The sequence below is a fragment of the Pongo abelii genome, chromosome 18 (genome assembly GCF_028885655.2).
Source record: "Pongo abelii isolate AG06213 chromosome 18, NHGRI_mPonAbe1-v2.0_pri, whole genome shotgun sequence".
Taxonomy (NCBI): Eukaryota; Metazoa; Chordata; class Mammalia; order Primates; family Hominidae; genus Pongo; species Pongo abelii.
This window is the reverse complement of record NC_072003.2, coordinates 394,705-412,976: the sequence shown is the minus strand read 5'-3', so window position 1 is coordinate 412,976 and position 18,272 is coordinate 394,705. Positions and strand designations below refer to the sequence as shown.

The window sequence follows — 18,272 nt, the reverse complement described above, 5'->3', positions numbered from 1 at the left end:
GTGGTTGTGATGTTGCTGCTGCGAGTTCTCTAAACTGTCCTTGGACTGTGGGTCCCTCAGTTGTTGCTGGTCCACCACCATCTGCAGGAGCTGTGAACAGAGGACTGTCAAGGATCATTGTCGCTGCTGAAGGCTGCTGACCTGTGGACTCTTGCACTGCCTGTCTCAGGCATCAGGCCCATCCTCGAGCCCCTAACGAGGTGTGGGAGTGTCATGCCATCCATGTGGAAACTGAGGCCCTGGGAGATTAAGTAACTTCCCATCTGCTGTAGTCAGGGTTGGGCCCTTAGTCACCTTAGTCTCTGGAACCCACAGGCCTGGAAACGACGCTTTTGAGCAGGGGCTCAGAGAGGCTGGGGGTCAGACTAGTGGCCAAGGTGCGCCTGTGTGGAGATCTGAGGGTGACGTAAGTAGAGGCACTGGCGTGAGGGCCCCTCATGCAGTGTCAGGCTTGCACCTTTGCTTGGAAATTCCATTAGCTTTGGAATGTATAGCTTCGTGGTGCAGTGTGGAGTTATGTTGGAGATACCACAAAGATAAAGCATTTCCATGGTGAACAAAAAAGTTTGCAAATAAAAGCAGTCCAGGCAGTTTTTGTTTTGGCTTTGTTATGCGTCCACTTATGGCTGTGCATTCTATACGCCGATAGGAATGTTTGATAGATTTTCATGAGTTGGTCGCGTTTGGTTCATTTGGGTAAAGTGAAACTCCTTTTAAAAGAAGCAGAAAAAAATTAAATATCTCATAAAAATAAAGATTTTCTATTTCTGCCTCAGAGTGTTTCTCTCCAGACAGAGGCTTCTTCCTGCTGCACACTCAGAGTCAAGGAAACTAGACACAGCTGCTTTGGAGTGTTAGGGACGTCCATGAGCTGTCAGCCCAGGGAAGGGCTGCAGGATCCCTGACAATGTCATAAAGAGGGTAGACCCAGCTTGGAACTTGCAGTTTCTAAATTTCTTCAAGGGAACAAATCAGAGTGCTTCATGTACAGAATTTTTTTTTTCATGTACAGAATTTTTACCTTAACTAGATTCATAAGTGTCAGATGTTTTAGTTTTAATAAGACGTGGCTTTCAGAAGTTGTTATTTTCGTCTTGTAGCTTCAGCACTGAGAGCTGGTCTCCTTCGGGTGAGTTTTATGCAGGATTCAGGGACCATGACTGTAAGCTGGCAACCTGGTTCTGGGTAAATGATGGATTCAGACTTCTGCTGAGGAGGCTCTGAGGCTGGCGTGAGACTTGCCATCCTGCAGTCTGCAAGGGCTGCAGTCCGGCTGGCCTTTGTAAAGACCCTGGAGCAATAGGGCAGATTGCATCTTGGCAAATGACTCTAAATTGCCTGCAATTTGTTGGGAATTGCCACTTCCAAATGTTTGTTGCAGCATAGATAATCTGAGCTTGTGAAAGGTCATTGGCTCTTCTTTGGAACTGATAAATTCCTGGAAGCTTCTGCTCCAGGGGTCAAGGCTGGAGTGAGGGGGCTAGTGTCTCCTGGGGAGGAAAGCATAAAACATTTTTTGTTCTACTTTTTAAATGTTACCATTCTTCATTACATAAAGTGTTTCTCATCAGATCCTTGTGAACCTAAAAATGTGATGTGAAGCCATTTGTGCAGTTCCAGGCTCTGAAGAGACTTTTGTGACATTTAAGAAGTCTGGCAGTGAGCAGCACAGAACTGATTTAAATGCACAGTGTTTACGCTGAGCAGAGGAAAGAGGTCTTCAGTTTCATAACTGATCGTGTTGAGCACTAACTAGTGAGTCTCATCAGTGAGTTCTTTGGTGCATTATAGTTTTCAAAGTGTTCTTCACGCACATTATTTCATAGTTTTCAGTCAATGCAAAGACAGATTGTTGTCAGAGTTCTATATGAAAGACGTTTGGTAGCGGGCACAGTGGCTCACATCTGTAATCCCAGCCCTTTGGGAGGCCAAGGTGGGTGGATTGCTTGAGCCCGGATTTTGAGACCAGCCTGGGCAACATAGGGAGACCCCCATCTCTAGAAAAAAATAGAAAAATTGAGATGAGTGTGGTGGCACGCACCTGTGATTCCGGCCACTTGGGAGGCTGAGATGGGTGGGTCACCTGAGACCAGGAGGTTGAGGCTGCAGTGAGCTGTGAATGTGCCACTGCTCTCCAGCCTGGTTGACAGAGAAAGACCCTGTCTCAAAAAAAAAAAAAAAAAAATGGACCAGGCGCAGTGGGTCACGCCTGTAATCCCAGTACTTTGGAAGGTCGAGGCGGGGGGATCACAAGGTCAGGAGTTCGAGACCAGCCTGACCAACATGGTGAAACCCCGTCTCTACTAAAAATACAAAAATTAGCTGGGCGTGGTGGCGTCCGCCTGTAATCCCAGCTACGCCGGAGGCTGAGGCAGGAGAATCGCTTGTACCTGGGAGGTAGAGATTGTAGTGAGCTGAGATCACGCCATTGCACTCCAGCCAGCCTGAGTGATAGAGACTCCGTCTCAAAAAAAAAAAAAAAAAAAAAAAAAAAGGAAGAAAAAAAAAGATATTTGGTGTGGGAAATTAGAAAACACAGAACAGGCCGGGCACAGTGGCTCACCCCTATAATCTCAGCACTTTGGGAGGCTGAGGCAGGCAGATCACGAGGTCAAGAGATCGAGACCATCCTGACCAATACGGTAAAACCCCGTCTCTACTAAAAATAGAAAAATTGGCCGGGTGTGGTGGCTCACGCCTGTAATCTCAGCACTCTGGGAGGCCGAGGCGGATGGATCACAAGATCAGGAGATTGAGACAATCCTGGCTAAAACAGTGAAACCCCATGTCTACTAAAAAATACAAAAAAAAAAAGCTGGGCGTGGTGGCCGGCACCTGTAGTCCCAGCTACTCGGGAGGCTGAAGCAGGAGAATGGTGTGAACCTGGGAGGCGGAGCTTGCAGTGAGCCAAGATCACGCCACTGCACTCCAGCACTCTAGCCTGGGCGACATAGCGAGACTTTGTCTCAAAAACAAAAAAAAAAAACAAAAATTAGCCGGGCATGGTGTTGTGCACCTGTAGTCCCATCTACTCAGGAGGCTGAGGCAGGAGAATTACTTGAGCCCGGGAGGCGGAGGGTGCAGTGAGCCAAGATCACTCCACTGCACTCCAGCCTGGGCAACAGAGAAAGATACCATATCAAAAAAAAAAAAAAAAGAAAACGCAGAACAAAGAAATGGTCTGATATCCCACTGCTCAGAGATACTACTATTCTATCTAGATCCCTCTAGATCCCTCTAGATTTTTCTTAGCACATTTTTTTCATAAAAAATGGGATCCTAATTCATGTTACCCACTCTGTATGTTTTTCGCTATCTTTTTTTTTTTTTTTTTTTTTTGAGACAGTCTCTCTCTGTTGCCCAGGCTGGAGTGCAGTGGAGCAATCTCAGCTCACTGCAACCTCTGCCTCCCGGGTTCAAGCGATTCTCCTGCCTCAGGTCTTGAGTAGGTGGGATTACAGGCGCACACCACCACGCCTGGCTAATTTCTGTATTTTTAGTAGAGATGGGGTTTCACCATGTTGGTCAGGCTGGTCTCAAACTCCTGACCTCGTGATCCTCCCTCCTGCCTTGGCCTTCCAAAGTGCTGGGATTATAGACGTGAGCTACCGTGCCAGCCCACTATCATTTTAAATAGTTACTGGTGTGAGCAGCGTGGCAGCACCTGGGGGTTGTGCAGAGAGGACAGGGTGCCCGGCCACAGTCTCCCTGCCTGCAATCTCTCCTGTCTGTAGCACCTGTTGCCATGTGCCTTTCAAAACCATGAGTGTTTGGGTTCCTGTGAATATGCTGTTCTTGTTAAGTATTTAATTTATTATTTTTGACATGGAGTTTCGCTCTTGTTGCCCAGGCTGGAGAGCAATGGTGCGATCTCGGCTCACTGCAACCTCCGCCTCCTGGGTTGAAGTGATTCTCCTGCTTCAGCCTCCCGAGTAGCTGGGATTACAGGCATGTGCCACCACACCTGGCTAATTTTGTATTTTTAGTAGAGATGGGGTTTCTCCATGTTGGTCAGGCTGGTTGCGAACTCCTAACCTCAGGTGATCCGCCCGCCTCGGCCTCCCAAAGTGCTGGGATTACAGGCGTGAGCCACTGCACCCGGCCGTATTATTTTTTTTTTTTAGTGACAGAATCTTGCTGTGTTACTCAGGCTGAAATGCAGTGGCATGATCGTGGCTCACTGCAGCCTCAGCCTCCTGGGCTCAGGCGATCCTCTTGCCTCAGCCTCCTGAGTAGCTGGGACCACAGGTGCATGCCACCACACCTGGCTAATTTTTTAAATATTTTGTAGAGACGAGGACTCACCTTGTTGTCCAGGCTGGTCTTGAACTCCAGGACTCAAGCGATCCACCTATCTCAGCCTCCCAAAATGCTGGGATTACAGGTGTGAGCCACCCTGCCCAGTCCTTGGCTAATTTTTGCAACATTTTTTTGTAGAGACAAGGTCTGGCCTTTTCACTCAGGTGGGTCTTGAACTCTTGGCTTTAAGGCTTTCTGCCTCAGCCTCCTAAAATGCTCGGATTACAGGCTTGAGCCACTGTCCTCAGCCTGGTGAAGCATTTGTTTAGAGTCTCACAGACAGTTAGTTGGAATTGTGGGTTTAACTGTGACCTGCAGCCTTTCCCACCCAGTCCCCTAACTAATGTGCAGGACACTTTGGTCGCTGGGCTGTAGTGAAGGCTTTCTGCATTATGTGCCTGGCGTCACCCAAGCACTGTTTGCTGAGATGATCAGAAACTTCATAAAGAAGTGGCCACTGTCGTTTCCACTTTGTAAGCTAGGAATTGGCAGACTGCCTGTGGTCAGTAGCCAGTAAGTGCTGGTGAGGGGCATTTGGCCACAGTTTGAGCTGTTGGCCTCCCGGGATGGCAGGTGTGGGTGGCTGCCAGGGCTGCCCCGCCTGTGCTGCGCCTGTAGACAGTCTGCAGAAACACATGCCCTCCCTATCCTCACTGTTTGATTTTGACCATAAAGGGCCTTTGATGTGTTGTGCAATTCACAGTGAGTGGGTGGGGTGCACCAACGGTATTATAAAATAAATAAAAGGCTGGCCACAGAGTGGAACCACAGCGAGGCCTCCTAGGCACAGGCGACAGGGCTGAGCCGGAAGCTCCTGCCTGGTGCCTGGTGACTCATTCTCTTGCCCTTTCGTGTCTGCCACCCTGAGTGACCGAGAAATCACCTGCTCATTCAGTGTAAGCAGAAGGGGTGAGAGTGCCCTGCCCCACGGTCATTCGATGCTGTCTGGTCAGCCCATCACCTGCACCTTCCCCTGGGGGTGACACCAAGTGTCTGCCGCCGTGCAGAACACCCACGAGATACGTAGGTGGGGTATCCTGGGACCTGATGGGGGTGCTGGCAATCTTTTTTTTTTTTTTTTGAGACGGAGTCTCGCTCTGTCGCCCAGGTTGGAGTGCAGTGGCGCAATCTCGGCTCACTGCAGGCTCCGCCTCCCAGGTTCATGCCAGTCTCCTGCCTCAGCCTCCTGAGTAGCTGGGACTACAGGCAGCCGCCACCAAGCCTGGCTATTTTTTTTTTTTTGCATTTTTAGTAGAGACAGGGTTTCACCGTGTTAGCCAGGATAGTCTCCATCTCCTGACCTCGTGATCCCCCCCGCCTCGGCCTCCCAAAGTGTTGGGATTACAGGTGTGAGCCACCACACCTGGCCAGTGCTGGCAATCTTGGCTGACCCTTCAGGCAGAGGCCACATCCCTGATTTTATGGAGGAAGTAAAATAGATATTTTTATAGCTGACGGTGACCTGATTTTGATCACTTTTTTTTTTTTTGATCCCACTCTGTCACCAGGCTGGAGTGCAATGGCGCGATCTCGGCTCACTGCAACCTCTGCCTCCCAGGTTCAAGTGATTCTGCTTCAGCCTCCCGAGTAGCTGGGACTACAGGTGTGCCACCACACCCAGCTAATTTTTTGTATTTTTAGTAGAGATGGGGTTTCACCATGTTGGCCAGGATGATCTCAATCTCTTGATCTCATGATCTGCCTGCCTTGGCCTCCCATGGTGCTGGGATTACAGGTGTGAGCCACCGTGTCCGGCTCTCAATCACATTTTTTAGTATAAACTTTGTGACCTTTGGGTGCAAAGGTAGGTTATTTGTTTTATATATAGGTATATAAAGGTAGGTTATTTGTTTTATATATATATATATATATATATATTTTTTTTTTTTTTTTTTTTTTTTTTTTTTGAGACAGAGTTTCACTCTTGTTGCCCAGGCTGGAGTGCAGTGGTGCGATTGTGGCTCACTGCAACCTCTGCCTCCCGAGGTCAGGAGATTCTGCTGACTCAGCCTCCCGAGTAGCTGGGATTATAGGCGCCCGTTGCCATGCCCAGCTAATTTTTTGTATTTTTAGTAGAGACAGGGTTTCACCATGTTGGCCAGGCTGGTCTTGAACTCCTGACCTTATGATCTGCCCGCCTCAGCCTCCCAAAGTGCTGGGATTACAGGCATGAGCCACCACACCCGGCCCTTGTTATATATATAGTATATAATGACAGCATCTGCATGAATGGGGGCCAATTGTCAGTATTGCTAAAACAGAAGCGAGACCTCTCCATGCCGGTGTGAACCAGGGCGGGCCTTTTCATGGCCAGCGTGAGTAAGGGGGCCCTCTCTGTGGTCAGCATCTGCATTTTGTGCGGTGTGCCTTTGTCACATTCATATGGAAGTTCATGTGAGGTGAGGAGATGCTTGCCCTACTTCTCCCAGTGCCTGTCTGCTTTGGTCGTCTCTTGGTGTTTCCGAAGGCCCCGTCATAAGAGAAGATGGAGCTAACACAGAGCAAGGTGCCTTGTTGGGGAATGGCCCTCCTCTCTTCTTCTCGGGGCTGGAGCCTGCAGCCACGTGGGACAGACCATAAGTTGTACATACGACGCTGCGGCAGCCATCACTCTGGGGCGGTGACCCCTCCTCAGCAGTCGGCCCCTGCAGGCAGTGGGTTGAGCCCTGGTCTGGGCGCCCTTGACCAGGTTTGTGCCTGGACTGGGGGAGGCGAGACGTGGGGAGGGCGCTGGCTGTGGCCTGGCTGTTGGCCTCAGGGTCAACTTTGCCCGCTGGGACGCGCTGCCCCAACTCCAGTGGCACCGCCTAGCAGTTGGAGAAAAACACCGTGGTGCATCCTGGCATGGCACGGCATAAAAGGGATGAGTCGCTGATAACCATGGAGGCAGGGGTGCATCTCAGGATCCTGTGCCAGTGAAGAAAGCCAGAGCGGAGGGGGCGCCGGAGCAGAGGGGCACAAGCTCCCGGTGAGACTGTTTATCCAGGACTCTAGAAAAGGCCGACTGACCTTGAGCGACAGGTGGATTTCCCCAAGGGAAGCCTGGGGGACCGGGTTGAATACGTGTGCTGAGGCGATGGTTTCCTGGGGAGCGGGGGCGCCCGCCTGGGCTGAGGCGATGGTTTCCTGAGGTGCGCGGGCACCTGCGGGGCTGAGGCGGTGGTTTTCTGGGGCGCACCCACGGGGGCTGAGGCTGGGATCTGGTGCGCATCAACGTACCAGGTAGGACTGTAGTTCTGTGCCGGCCCACTGAGCATCCAGCTGTGCGTCAGTAGAGCTGATTTTTACAAAGCCGTTTCCTTGCCTTTGTTCATTCCAGAGTTCTGCGCACTTAGGAACCGTGCACAGGGCGGTGCTGCCTCCCTGAAGGCTTGGGCAGAGTCTTTCCCTGCGCGGGACTCTAACGGGGCTGGGCCTGGGAAGGGCCTGCGGCTGCCTCTGCGGGGCGGGTTCCGTCTGCCGGCTGTGCTGTTCGAGGGGTCGGGATGCAGGTCGCTGATGGCACTGGCCGTGTCTGAGGATTGCACCGCTCACCTGGGGTGCCCCTCCTCCTCCTGGTATAAATTACGACTTACCTTATCAAAATAGGGATCGAGTAAGTGTGTCTGTGTCATGTGCTAACGTGCGGCCTGTGGTCTTGTGATAACACTGGAAGTGTCTACTGACCACCTGCGGGCGTTTTCTGCTCAGTTGTGTTTGTCAGGCTTCTGTTTATCCCCACAAACTCTGCGGGACACTGGGCGGGTTGGTTGGGAAGCTGCTCATGGTGCCCTTGGCCATGTGATCCTTGCAAACCTCCCCGGACGACCACGGGCCCGTGAGGCTTGTGCCTGACCTGCCTTTCCATATCCCTTCTGCCCTGCACTGCTTCCAGCCGTTTCTATGCACCCGCATTCCGGCCCCCAGCCTCCTTCCAGGAGGTCTCAGAAAGGATCCAGCAGGAGACCTGTGGAAAATGTAGCCCCCATGCTATGGAATCGGCGTCCTTGAGCAGGTGGCCTCGTGTCCAGTGCTGACCCGTAATATGGCCAAGCCAGCTCTCTGACACTTGGCCCCAGATCTGCCCCTCATGGAGGCTGCTGGTCAATGCGGACGGTCCTGGGTATTTCAGATGTGACTCTTGCGGGCTGCAGGGCTCATGCACTGGGCTCCCCATGGTCTGCGGCATTTCCTGTGGGCTGTGGGGCTTCCCATGGGCAGGTCTCCCCATGGACTGTGGGGTTCCCCATGGGCTGTGGGGCTCTCCTGTGGGCTTTGGGGTTCCCACAGGCTGGTGTCTCCAGGGTGGGTTGCTCATTCTGTACCGTATTCCGTCCCCTGTGGCAGTTTACACCTTTTCCCTTTGCAGCCGGAGTGGTGAAGACCTGTGCTCATGCTCCTAGAGAGATGCAGGTGAGAACCCGTCACACCCCTCAGTGTTTTGTTTTGGTGTGTGTGTGTGTGTGTGTGTGGGGGTGGGTGGTGGAGTCTCGCTCTGTTGCCCAGGCTGGAGTCAGTGGTGTGATCTTATCTCACTGCAAGCTCCCGGGTTCACCTAATTCTCCTGCCTCAGACTCCCGAGTAGCTGGGACTACAGGCACCTGCCACCACGCCTGGCTAATTTTTTGTATTTTTGGTAGAGACAGGGTTTCACCGTGTTAGCCAGGATGGTCTTGATCTCTTGACCTTGTGATCCACCCGCCTCAGCCTCCCAAAGTGCTGGAATTATAGTTGTGAGCCACCGTGCCCCACCTGTTTTTGTTTTTTTTTTTAATCTTATTTTGGCTTTCTTTTCTTTCTTTTCTTTTCTTTTTTTTTTTTTTTTTTTTGAGACGGAGTCTCGCTCTGTCGCCCAGGCTGGAGTGCAGTGGCACAGTCTCGGCTCACTGCAAGCTCCGCCTCCCAGGTTCACACCATTCTCCTGCCTCAGCCTCCCGAGTAGCTGGGACTACAGGCACCCGCCACCACACCTGGCTAATTTTTTGTATTTTTAGTAGAGACAGGGTTTTATCGTGTTAGCCAGGATGGTCTCGATCTCCTGACCTCGTGATCCCCCCGCCTCGGCCTCCCAAAGTGCTGGGATTACAGGCGTGAGCCACCGCGCCTGGCCTCTTTCCTTTCTTTTTCTTTTCTTTTCTTTTTTCTTTGTTTCGAGACAGGGTCTTGACCTCTTGCCTAGGCTGGTCTTGAACTCCTGGGCTCAAGCAGCCCTCCTACCTCAGTCTCCCAAGTGCTGGGATTTCAGGCCTGAGCCACGCTTGGCTCTCAGTTTTGGGAAACAAGTGGCACTGGCATCCATGGCGTCTACCAGGTGACCGCTCCCTGCCATCTGGTGCCAGAGCCCCTTCCCTGGACGTGAGTGCAGACCAGAGCTGGGACGCAGCTGCAGGCAATGGCTCACCTCTTCCCCCAGGCCACTGCCCGCCATCCGCAGAGGGCTTTTCTGCCTGTGTTGCTTCTTGCCAGGCTTCTGTGTCTGCCAGTGTCTGGGCTCTGAAGGATACACTCATCCATCCACCGCCCACAGCTCCAGAAAATGAGAGTCCCCAGGAGCCAGCGATTCTGTGTGTAGGATTCACCCACCATCCTCAGTGGCTCTGTGGGACTGAGGTGGCTGGAGACACATGGATGGGGTCTTGAGGGGCAGACACACACCAGAGTCTGCATGGACTCCCTGCCTCGCGGACAGCCAGGTCCCACTTGCTTCAGAGATGAGGATGTGTGGCCCAGGGGAGTCGAGGCACAGGTCAGCATCAGCACCTGCCATGCTAACTCAGCGCTTGCACAGGCCTCCCACACCTGTGCAGAGGAAACACAGCCGTAGGAGCACATCTGTCCCCACCTGGGCACAGGTACACACTCCACTGCGGGCAGGTACAGGGTGATGGGTTGAGGGGAGACATAGTCATGAGTTATTGCCTCCCGTTAGACCCCACTACCAGCAGGGCCATCCCTGGAGCCTGGGGTGTGCGCCATGTTCCCCAGCTGCCCCTCGGTCACCTCCTCCTGGAGCCTGGGGTGTGCACCACTGTTTGCAGCCACCCTGCCCTGAGCCAGGCCTGGGAGAAGCACCCAGCCTCATGCCTGCGGCGTGTGCTGCCTGGGTTTCCCTGGCCACAAGACGGGGCGCTCTGTGCTTCTCAGAAGGTCGTGCATCTTTGGGTCTGTACGGCCACCTCCATCTTCATGTCCAGCTCACTTGGAATTGGGCTTTCATTGGCTCATTCCTGGCTCATCATCCAGGGCTCACAGATGTGTGTTCCCAGCCATTTTACTAATTCCAGCCTCTGTCTTTCAGAATACAGCTGGTCTCCAACTTAGGATGGCTCCACTTAGGCCTTTTCAACTTTACAACCAGCCTGAAGCATTCAGGGTGCCCGTCAATGAAGGGCAAGGCTGTGTCTGGATAACCCTTTGAGGTCGGAATCCACTTTCCATCTCATATTCCCAGCTATGAGGGGGTTTAACCCTTCGTGGGTCGGAATCCACCTTCTACCTCATATTCCCAGCTATGAGAGGTTTACCAGGACGCAGCCTTGTCGTAAGTTGAGGAGCTCTGTGGTTGGAGAAAAAGGCGATTTGCTTTTCAAAATGGCTATAATTATTTTAGGTGGTGTACTGACCTGTGCTGCTTAAGCAAAACCATCAGAACGTACTTTTAACAACACAAAGGTCTTGGTGGGGCGGGGCACGTGCTATGCAGAGCTCTCCTGGAGCTGCTGTTTGCTGTTTCCCCATAGTGGTTGTCACCAGCAGGTGCCACGTGGTGCCTTACTACCAGGGAGGGTGGCGGCTCCTGCCTGGGTATGGAAGGCACAGAGAGCAGCGGGCCCAGAGCATCCCGGAGCATGGGTAGTATGAGGCAGGAGGGCCTATAGCAGTGGCTTCAGGTGATTCCCAGGGCCAGATCTACCTCCAGCCTCCTCTTACCATGTTCTGGGTGGCATCCGTCACACCCAGGTGGTCTTTTGGCATTAAACATTTTTTTGTGGCCAGGCGCGGTGGCTTCAGCCTGTAATCCCAGCACTTTGGGAGGCCGAGGCGGGCGGATCACAAGGTCAGGCGTTGGAGACCAGCCTGACCAACATGACGAAACCTTGTCTCTACTAAAAATAAAAAAATTAGCCGGGCGTGGTGGCACGTGCCTGGAGTCGCAGTTACTCTGGAGGCTGAGGCGGGAGAATCGATTGAACCCAGGAGGCGGAGGTTGTAGTGAGCCGAGATCGCGCCACTGCACTTCAGTCTGGGTGAAAGTGTGAGGCTCCGTCTCAAAAAAAAAAAAAAATATATATATATGTATATATATATATATGTTTGCTTTTAATTTTTATATTCTTGAGTGTACGTAGTAATTCTAAAGGTATTTAATGAGGAAAGCTGGAACTCTCTCTAATTTGCATGTGTGTGTTAAGGGATGTGGAGGGATGGTGTGAAGCTTGATCTGTTTCTAAATTTCTCCATGAAACCATCACAGCGAAGCTTCATAATTTTGTGTAACTTTTCTGTTTAGATTTTATCCACGCCTATGTGGCATTACTGGTGTTGTCATCTTACCTTGCTGGAATCCTTTTAAAGCATTTACCCCTTTGCAGTTCAGTAATTTGTGGTCAGGCACGATGGCTCATGCCTGTAATCCCAGCACATTAGGACACCGAGGTGGGCAGATGGCTTGAGCCCAGGAGTTCAAGACCAGCCTGGGCGACATAATGAGACCTCATCTATATAAAAAATGAAAAAGTAGCCGGGAGTGGCAGTGTGCGCCTGTAGTCCCAGCTACCCGGGAGGCTGAGGTGGGAGCCCAGGGAAAAAAAAAGAAAATGTCAGTGCAGGAAACGTGTTGCTCATGAGCGTGTGGGGGGCTGTCAGTTCTGAGGTTCTCACGCAGCCTGGGAAGAGGCAGGTGTGATGTGTGGGATTGAGACATGTCCAGGCACAGGAACCAATGAAAGAACTGTACAACATTTACTTTTTCAGAGGGAGGAAATGGAAAGCAAAAAATGCCCCAAAGAAGGCAAGAAAGCAAAAGGAAGTAGAGCAGATGTGATAAACCAACCCGATCTGACGGTGGCCCAGCTCCCTCCACATCACACTAAATGTAACCGGACCAGACAGCCTCGTTAAAAGGAAAAATTGTCATGCTGCCTTTTTAAAAGGCAGGCTGCTTACACAAGTACAAGAATATAGAATGGTTAAACGTGAAAAGACGGAAGATGAAAGTACCACAGTGACCAGAGAGCCGGTGCCGTGGCCATGCTGGATGTGGGAGCAGCCGTGGGAGTCCCAGAGAGGTGCCTTCCTGCGGCAGGAGGAGCACCTTTCTCCACCATCCACGAACACCTGGGCAGGGGAGACCTTCTGTGTGGCCCTGACATTTGGGCCTCTTAGGCCAGCCTAGAGTGCACTGGCCGCCTCATGGCTTCTCATTTCCTGTTGCCTTGAAGCTAATAGGGTCCTTATAGCTGTCAAATCCCACAGGTGTTTGTTTATGACACAGCTCCTGGGCATTGATTCTGCCGTCAGCCCCTCCTCACCACTTCACTGGACTTTCCCTTCTGTGATGGGCACGTTTTTCCCTAAGTCACTGTGTCTTCTCGTGCCTCCTCTCCACAACATTTTTGTTTTTGAGACAGAGTCTGGAGCACAGGCTGGAACACAGTGGCGTGATCATGTCTTACTGCAGACTCCTGGGCTCCAGCGAGTCTCCTGCCTTACCCTCCCAAGTCACTGGGATTCCAGGTGTGTGCCACCACACCGGACCCTAAAGAAAGCCTTTGAACACACAGAAGAGTTGCGAGGAGTCTGTCACAACCTGGCTCTGCAGGGTCTCCCATCCTCTGTGTCCCCGGACTCTGCCTGAGTCCCGGCGCCTGTTCCAGAAGAGCTGTGCACGTGTTCCTGTTTGAGGTCATCAGCGTGGGGGGCTGGGCACAGCTCTCACCAAGTCTCCAGCTGCATTCTCTCCGCACAGCCAGGGGTCAGATCCGCTCTCACCGAGGCCCCGGCCGCATTCTCTCCGCACAGCCAGGGGTCAGATCCGCTCTCACCAAGGCCCCGGCCGGCCGCATTCTCTCCGCACCGCCAGGGGTCACGTCAGTGCTCACCAAGGCCCCGGCCGCATTCTAACCACACAGCCAGTGGTCAGATTCTCCCACAGCATCTCTACCTGTCTGAGAAGTGCAGGAGTAGGTGGAGGTGCTCGTGAGGGGTGGGCATACAGGTGCACACATGGGCATGCGGGCGCACACACAGGTGGATACATGGGCACGCACACACAAAGCATGCATCCATAGGCTCACGCACAGGCAGGCACGCGAGCACATGCCCCTCCTGCCACTGGATCCCAGCTATATTTGGGGGGATCCTGAAACTCCCATGTGACCTCCCCTTGGACGTGTCTTTGACCAGAAGGTTCTTGGTCGCATCTGCTGGTAGTGAAGGCCAAGCCTGGCCGCCTGTGTCTTCAGGTACAGGAGCCATCTGAGTGCTGAGGGCAGATCTTGGGAGCCAGGGCAGTTGTCTGGGATTGTTAACGAAAATCAATAGTAAACAGGCTGCCCTTCTTTGTTTTCTTTTCTCCCAGCTGCCTTCTCCCACTTCTCTCCCCTTTGCTGCCTGACCTTGGTGCTTGTGTGCAGTGGAACTTGCTATGTGCTGGAGCTTGTGGAAAATGGGAAACCTGCAATTCTCCTGCTTCTCATTTTAAAGACAAACAGGTTTTCCAAAAATGTGAAAGGCACACCTGGGAAGTCAGAGTGGGAGAAGGATTTGGAATTGGACACATGAACACAGAAGGCTTCGTTCTGCTGTATGTGGCTCCTAAGTGACGGGACAGGTGTGAGCCCCATGGCAGCAGGAGGGCAGGGCACGTGCTTCCAGTGCGTGCCAAGACAGACGCGCCATGTGCTGTGGGCTACAGATGCGCCGTGTGCCGTGGGCTACAGATGCAGTCATGTGCCGTGGGCTGCATACATGCCGTGTGCCGTGGGCTGCAGACGCGCCATGTGCTGTGGACGTAGACTTCTTAAACTTCTGCATGGCAGTGGCCTTCTCTCTTCCATTTGAAATGTTTTTATTTGGCCAAATAGATGTTTATAGAAAGTTACCAAAGTTCAGTGTTCCTTCATAGTAACAGAGAAACTTTAGTACTTAATCTGAGATCTGAGGTTGGCTGCAGTGGTTGTTAGAATGATAATATCAGTAGCTGCTGGGCAGCTGTGGCTTTAAGTATCAGAGGAATAATGGTGTCATTATAAATACTGCATGATGCTTAAAGCAAAGAGCCTGAAGCTGCAGGCTGGTATCATTTTATCTGCTCTATGTCAGGTACGGAGAGGAGACGAGGAGTGAACCAAACTTACAAAGGCCAGCCACTGGTGGTCGGTGTTTCCAGAGAACCCGTTTCCCAAGAGCGGCCCCATGGTTGCTGTCAGCCTGAGGCTGCCGTGACTTGGTCGTGACTGTCCGTGGCCTGCAGTGAGCGACCAGGCCACAGTGGGTGGGTCAGAGGGACTCTCGGACATTGGCTCTGGCAGGGGCCTGACATTGTGAACCGTGTTTTCCATTGTGGCACGGGGCCCTGCACCTGCCTCCCGAGCAGCTGAGCACGGTCACTCGCAGTGTTCATATGAAAGGCCCTGCTTGTGTGTTCTGGCCCCATGCGATGCCCTCCGGAGTGCATGGAGGCCACAGCCCCAGGGGAAATGGCCCCGTGCAGGGAGGCCCCGCCCACCAGCGCCACAGGCTGTCCCCAGCTCGCAGTGCTAGCTCATCTCCCCAGGCATCCCATGTCACCAGAGTCCAAGGTGCCGGGCTGCCTGCCCCGCTCCCATCTTGTGAAAGGGCCTTTCCTGGCGTGAGTAGAACTGGGGCTTTCCCTAGGTTCTGCTCATCAGGTGGACGGCTGGAAGCCGCGCTGGTCCCTCCCTCCACACCAAGGACTCTGATGCGCAGGTGCACAGTCACCCATGCAGGTGTGCTTGCACCTCCGACATGGCAGTTCCTCCGGCCACATGCACATGCAGGGTGGCCCATTGTGGTAGCCTTGGGAAGTGTCTTGGTTATCTTGTGTCGCTGTGACCTGTGGAGATCCAACTGAGGTAGTCATCACCCCTTGGGGGACACATTCCAAGACCCGGGTGGAGGCCTGAAACTGCCATAGTGCTGAACTCTGTATATACTGTTTTCCCCTCTGGGAACACACCTCTGATCAAATTTAACTTACAAGTTAGGCACAGTAGAGACTAAAAACAAATGTGAATCAAATGGAATGATTGTAAGGGTGCACTGTGATAAACCCCCTGTGAGGCTGATGACTGTGAGGGTGCACTGTGATAAACCCCCTGTAAAGCTGGTCTCTTTCTCTTGCAGTCTTACCGCTCTCTGCGTACCTAGTTTCAGACCTTGGCTGAATGCAAGTAACTGAAACTAGGGAAAGCACAGCTGAGTGGGGGCAGCCGCTAGGAGGGAGGGGCAGCCTCAGGGCACACTGTGGGGCCTTGGCAGTTAGGGACCCTGCAGAGTCCACACGCCAGTTGGTTGGCAGCACAGCAGAGCACCTGGAAGGGGCACATGCCTGTGACAGGAGTTAGATGTGGTGGAGAGAAGCGCTTAAAATTATTGAGGAGAAGATGGATTATTCAGTATTTAATGCTGACAGCTGGCTCTCCATTTTGATGTGACGGAGCGAGCTAGATTTTATTTTTTATTATTTTATTTTTTATCTTTAGGCTCTGCTGGACTGGCCTAGATTTTGTATACACACATTTCAGATGAAGGTCTAAAAAAAACTGGAGCATATAAAGAAAAATAGAATATATTTGTGATTTTGGAGTAAGGAAGGACTGTGTTTCCAAAATAGAAAATAAATAAATAAAGGAAAAGATTGGAATATCTGATTTATTTATTTATTTATTTATTTTATTTTTGAGACAGAGTCTTACTCTGTCGCCCAGGCTGGAGTGCAATGCTGCGATCTCAGCTCACTGCAACCTCTGCCTCCCGGGTTCAAGCGATTCTCCTGCCTCAGCCTCCCGAGTAGCTGGGATTACAGGCATGCGCCACCACACCTGGCTAATTTTTTTATTTTTAGTAGAGATGGGGTTTCACCATGTTGGTCAGGCTGTTTTTTTTGTTTTGTTTTGTTTTTTGAGACGGAGTCTCGCTCTGTTGCCCAGGCTGGAGTGCAGTGGTGTGATCTCAGCTTACTGCAAGCTCCGCCTCCCAGGTTCACGCCATTCTCCGGCCTCAGCCTCCCGAGTAACTGGGACTACAGGCGCCCGCCACCACGCCCGGCTAGTTTTTTGTATTTTTAGTAGAGACAGGGTTTCACTGTGTTAGCCAGGATGGTCTCGATCTCCTGACCTCGTGATCCGCCCGCCTCGGCCTCCCAAAGTGCTGGGATTAAAGGTGTGAGCCACTGCACCCGGCCTGTCTGATTTCATAGAAATGAAAAACTTTTGTTTGACCAAAATCAACCTGAGCAATGTTAAAAAGAAAAATGACGTTTAGGGAGAAAATGTTTTTCGCGTGTATAGCCAGAGATTAATAACAAGTCTATTTGAAGACTTCTGTAAATCACCGAGAAACTCATAATCCACTCCATAGAATATGGCAAACCATATGAACAGATAAAGAGGAAGAAGTTTAAATGACAAATACCCTAAACTGCCAATCTGACCATTAATCAGGGAAATGCAGATTGAAAAAAGGTGTCATTTCCCGGCTAATTTTGCAGTAACAAGAGGAGGAACCTCTGCTCTAGGTAGGGGGACAGGAGGTGACACCACCCACACACACTGTCACATACCGGCCCTGACATCAGTCCCATGGCCATGCTTGGACTTGGGCACAGGTGCAGAGATGTCTGAGCTGAATCCCGAGGGCTTCATCCTGATCAAAACTCAGTGTCCTCTCCCGATGCGCACTTCGGAATGAGCAGAACATCTGCGTCCCATTTCTAGTGCCGTGCACGGAAAACAAACCCAAATGATCATGTGTGGATGCTCTGTGTGTGCCTGAAATCAAAGGAGAGATCTGATCATGTGTGGATGCTCTGTGTGTGCCTGAAATCAGAGGAGAGATCTGATCATGTGTGGATGCTCTGTGTGTGCACCAAAGCCCCCGCCTAAAATCAGAGAGAGCTGCAAAGATGCCTGGCGCTTTAATGCATCCCGTTGGAAAGGACAGAGGGACAAGAGGACAGGTGGAGATGCTGGTCTTTTCTCCATGCTCCGTATTTTTCTCCAAATTGCTTGTGTTTTTAATTAATACATTGAGATATTCAGATAACATGAAAATGTGGAGTAAAACGAGAGGCTGTTGGCAGGCTGTCACTAACGTGCCCTGCTTGCCTGTTTGCAGGTATGGATCCTGGCGGGAGCCAGTCAACCCCTATTATGTCAATGCCGGGTATGCCCTGGCCCCAGCCACCAGCGCCAACGACAGCGAGCAACAGAGCCTGTCCAGCGATGCAGACACCCTGTCCCTCCCGGACAGCAGCGTGTAAGTCCCGCCCCAGATACCCAGTCCCTCCCGGACAGCAGCGTGTAAGTCCCGCCCCAGATACCCAGTCCCTCCCGGACAGCAGCGTGTAAGTCCCGCCCCGCATACCCAGTCCCTCACGGACAGCAGCATGTAAGTCCCGCCCCAGATACCCAGTCCCTCCCGGACAGCAGCGTGTAAGTCCCGCCCCGCATACCCAGTCCCTCCCGGACAGCAGCGTGTAAGTCCCGCCCCGCATACCCAGTCCCTCCCGGACAGCAGCGTGTAAGTCCCGCCCCAGATACCCAGTCCCTCCCGGACAGCAGCGTGTAAGTCCCGCCCCGCATACCCAGTCCCTCCCGGACAGCAGCGTGTAAGTCCCGCCCCAGATACCCAGTCCCTCCCGGACAGCAGCGTGTAAGTCCCGCCCCAGATACCCAGTCCCTCCCGGACAGCAGCGTGTAAGTCCCGCCCCGCATACCCAGTCCCTCACGGACAGCAGCGTGTAAGTCCCG

At 52.3% G+C, this 18,272-nt stretch overlaps 1 protein-coding gene across 4 annotated transcripts in view; it reads left to right on the top strand.

The window, feature by feature from the left end:
* The window catches only part of AXIN1 (axin 1), a 69,599-nt gene that overhangs the window by 22,559 nt on the left and 28,768 nt on the right, over nt 1–18,272 (top strand). For all 4 annotated transcript variants that reach the window (XM_054533255.2, XM_024233308.3, XM_054533256.2 and 1 more), the window contains exon 3: nt 17,638–17,778. In XM_054533255.2, coding sequence (XP_054389230.1) covers nt 17,638–17,778 — 141 coding nt within the window. The remainder of the gene's footprint in view (nt 1–17,637; nt 17,779–18,272) is intronic.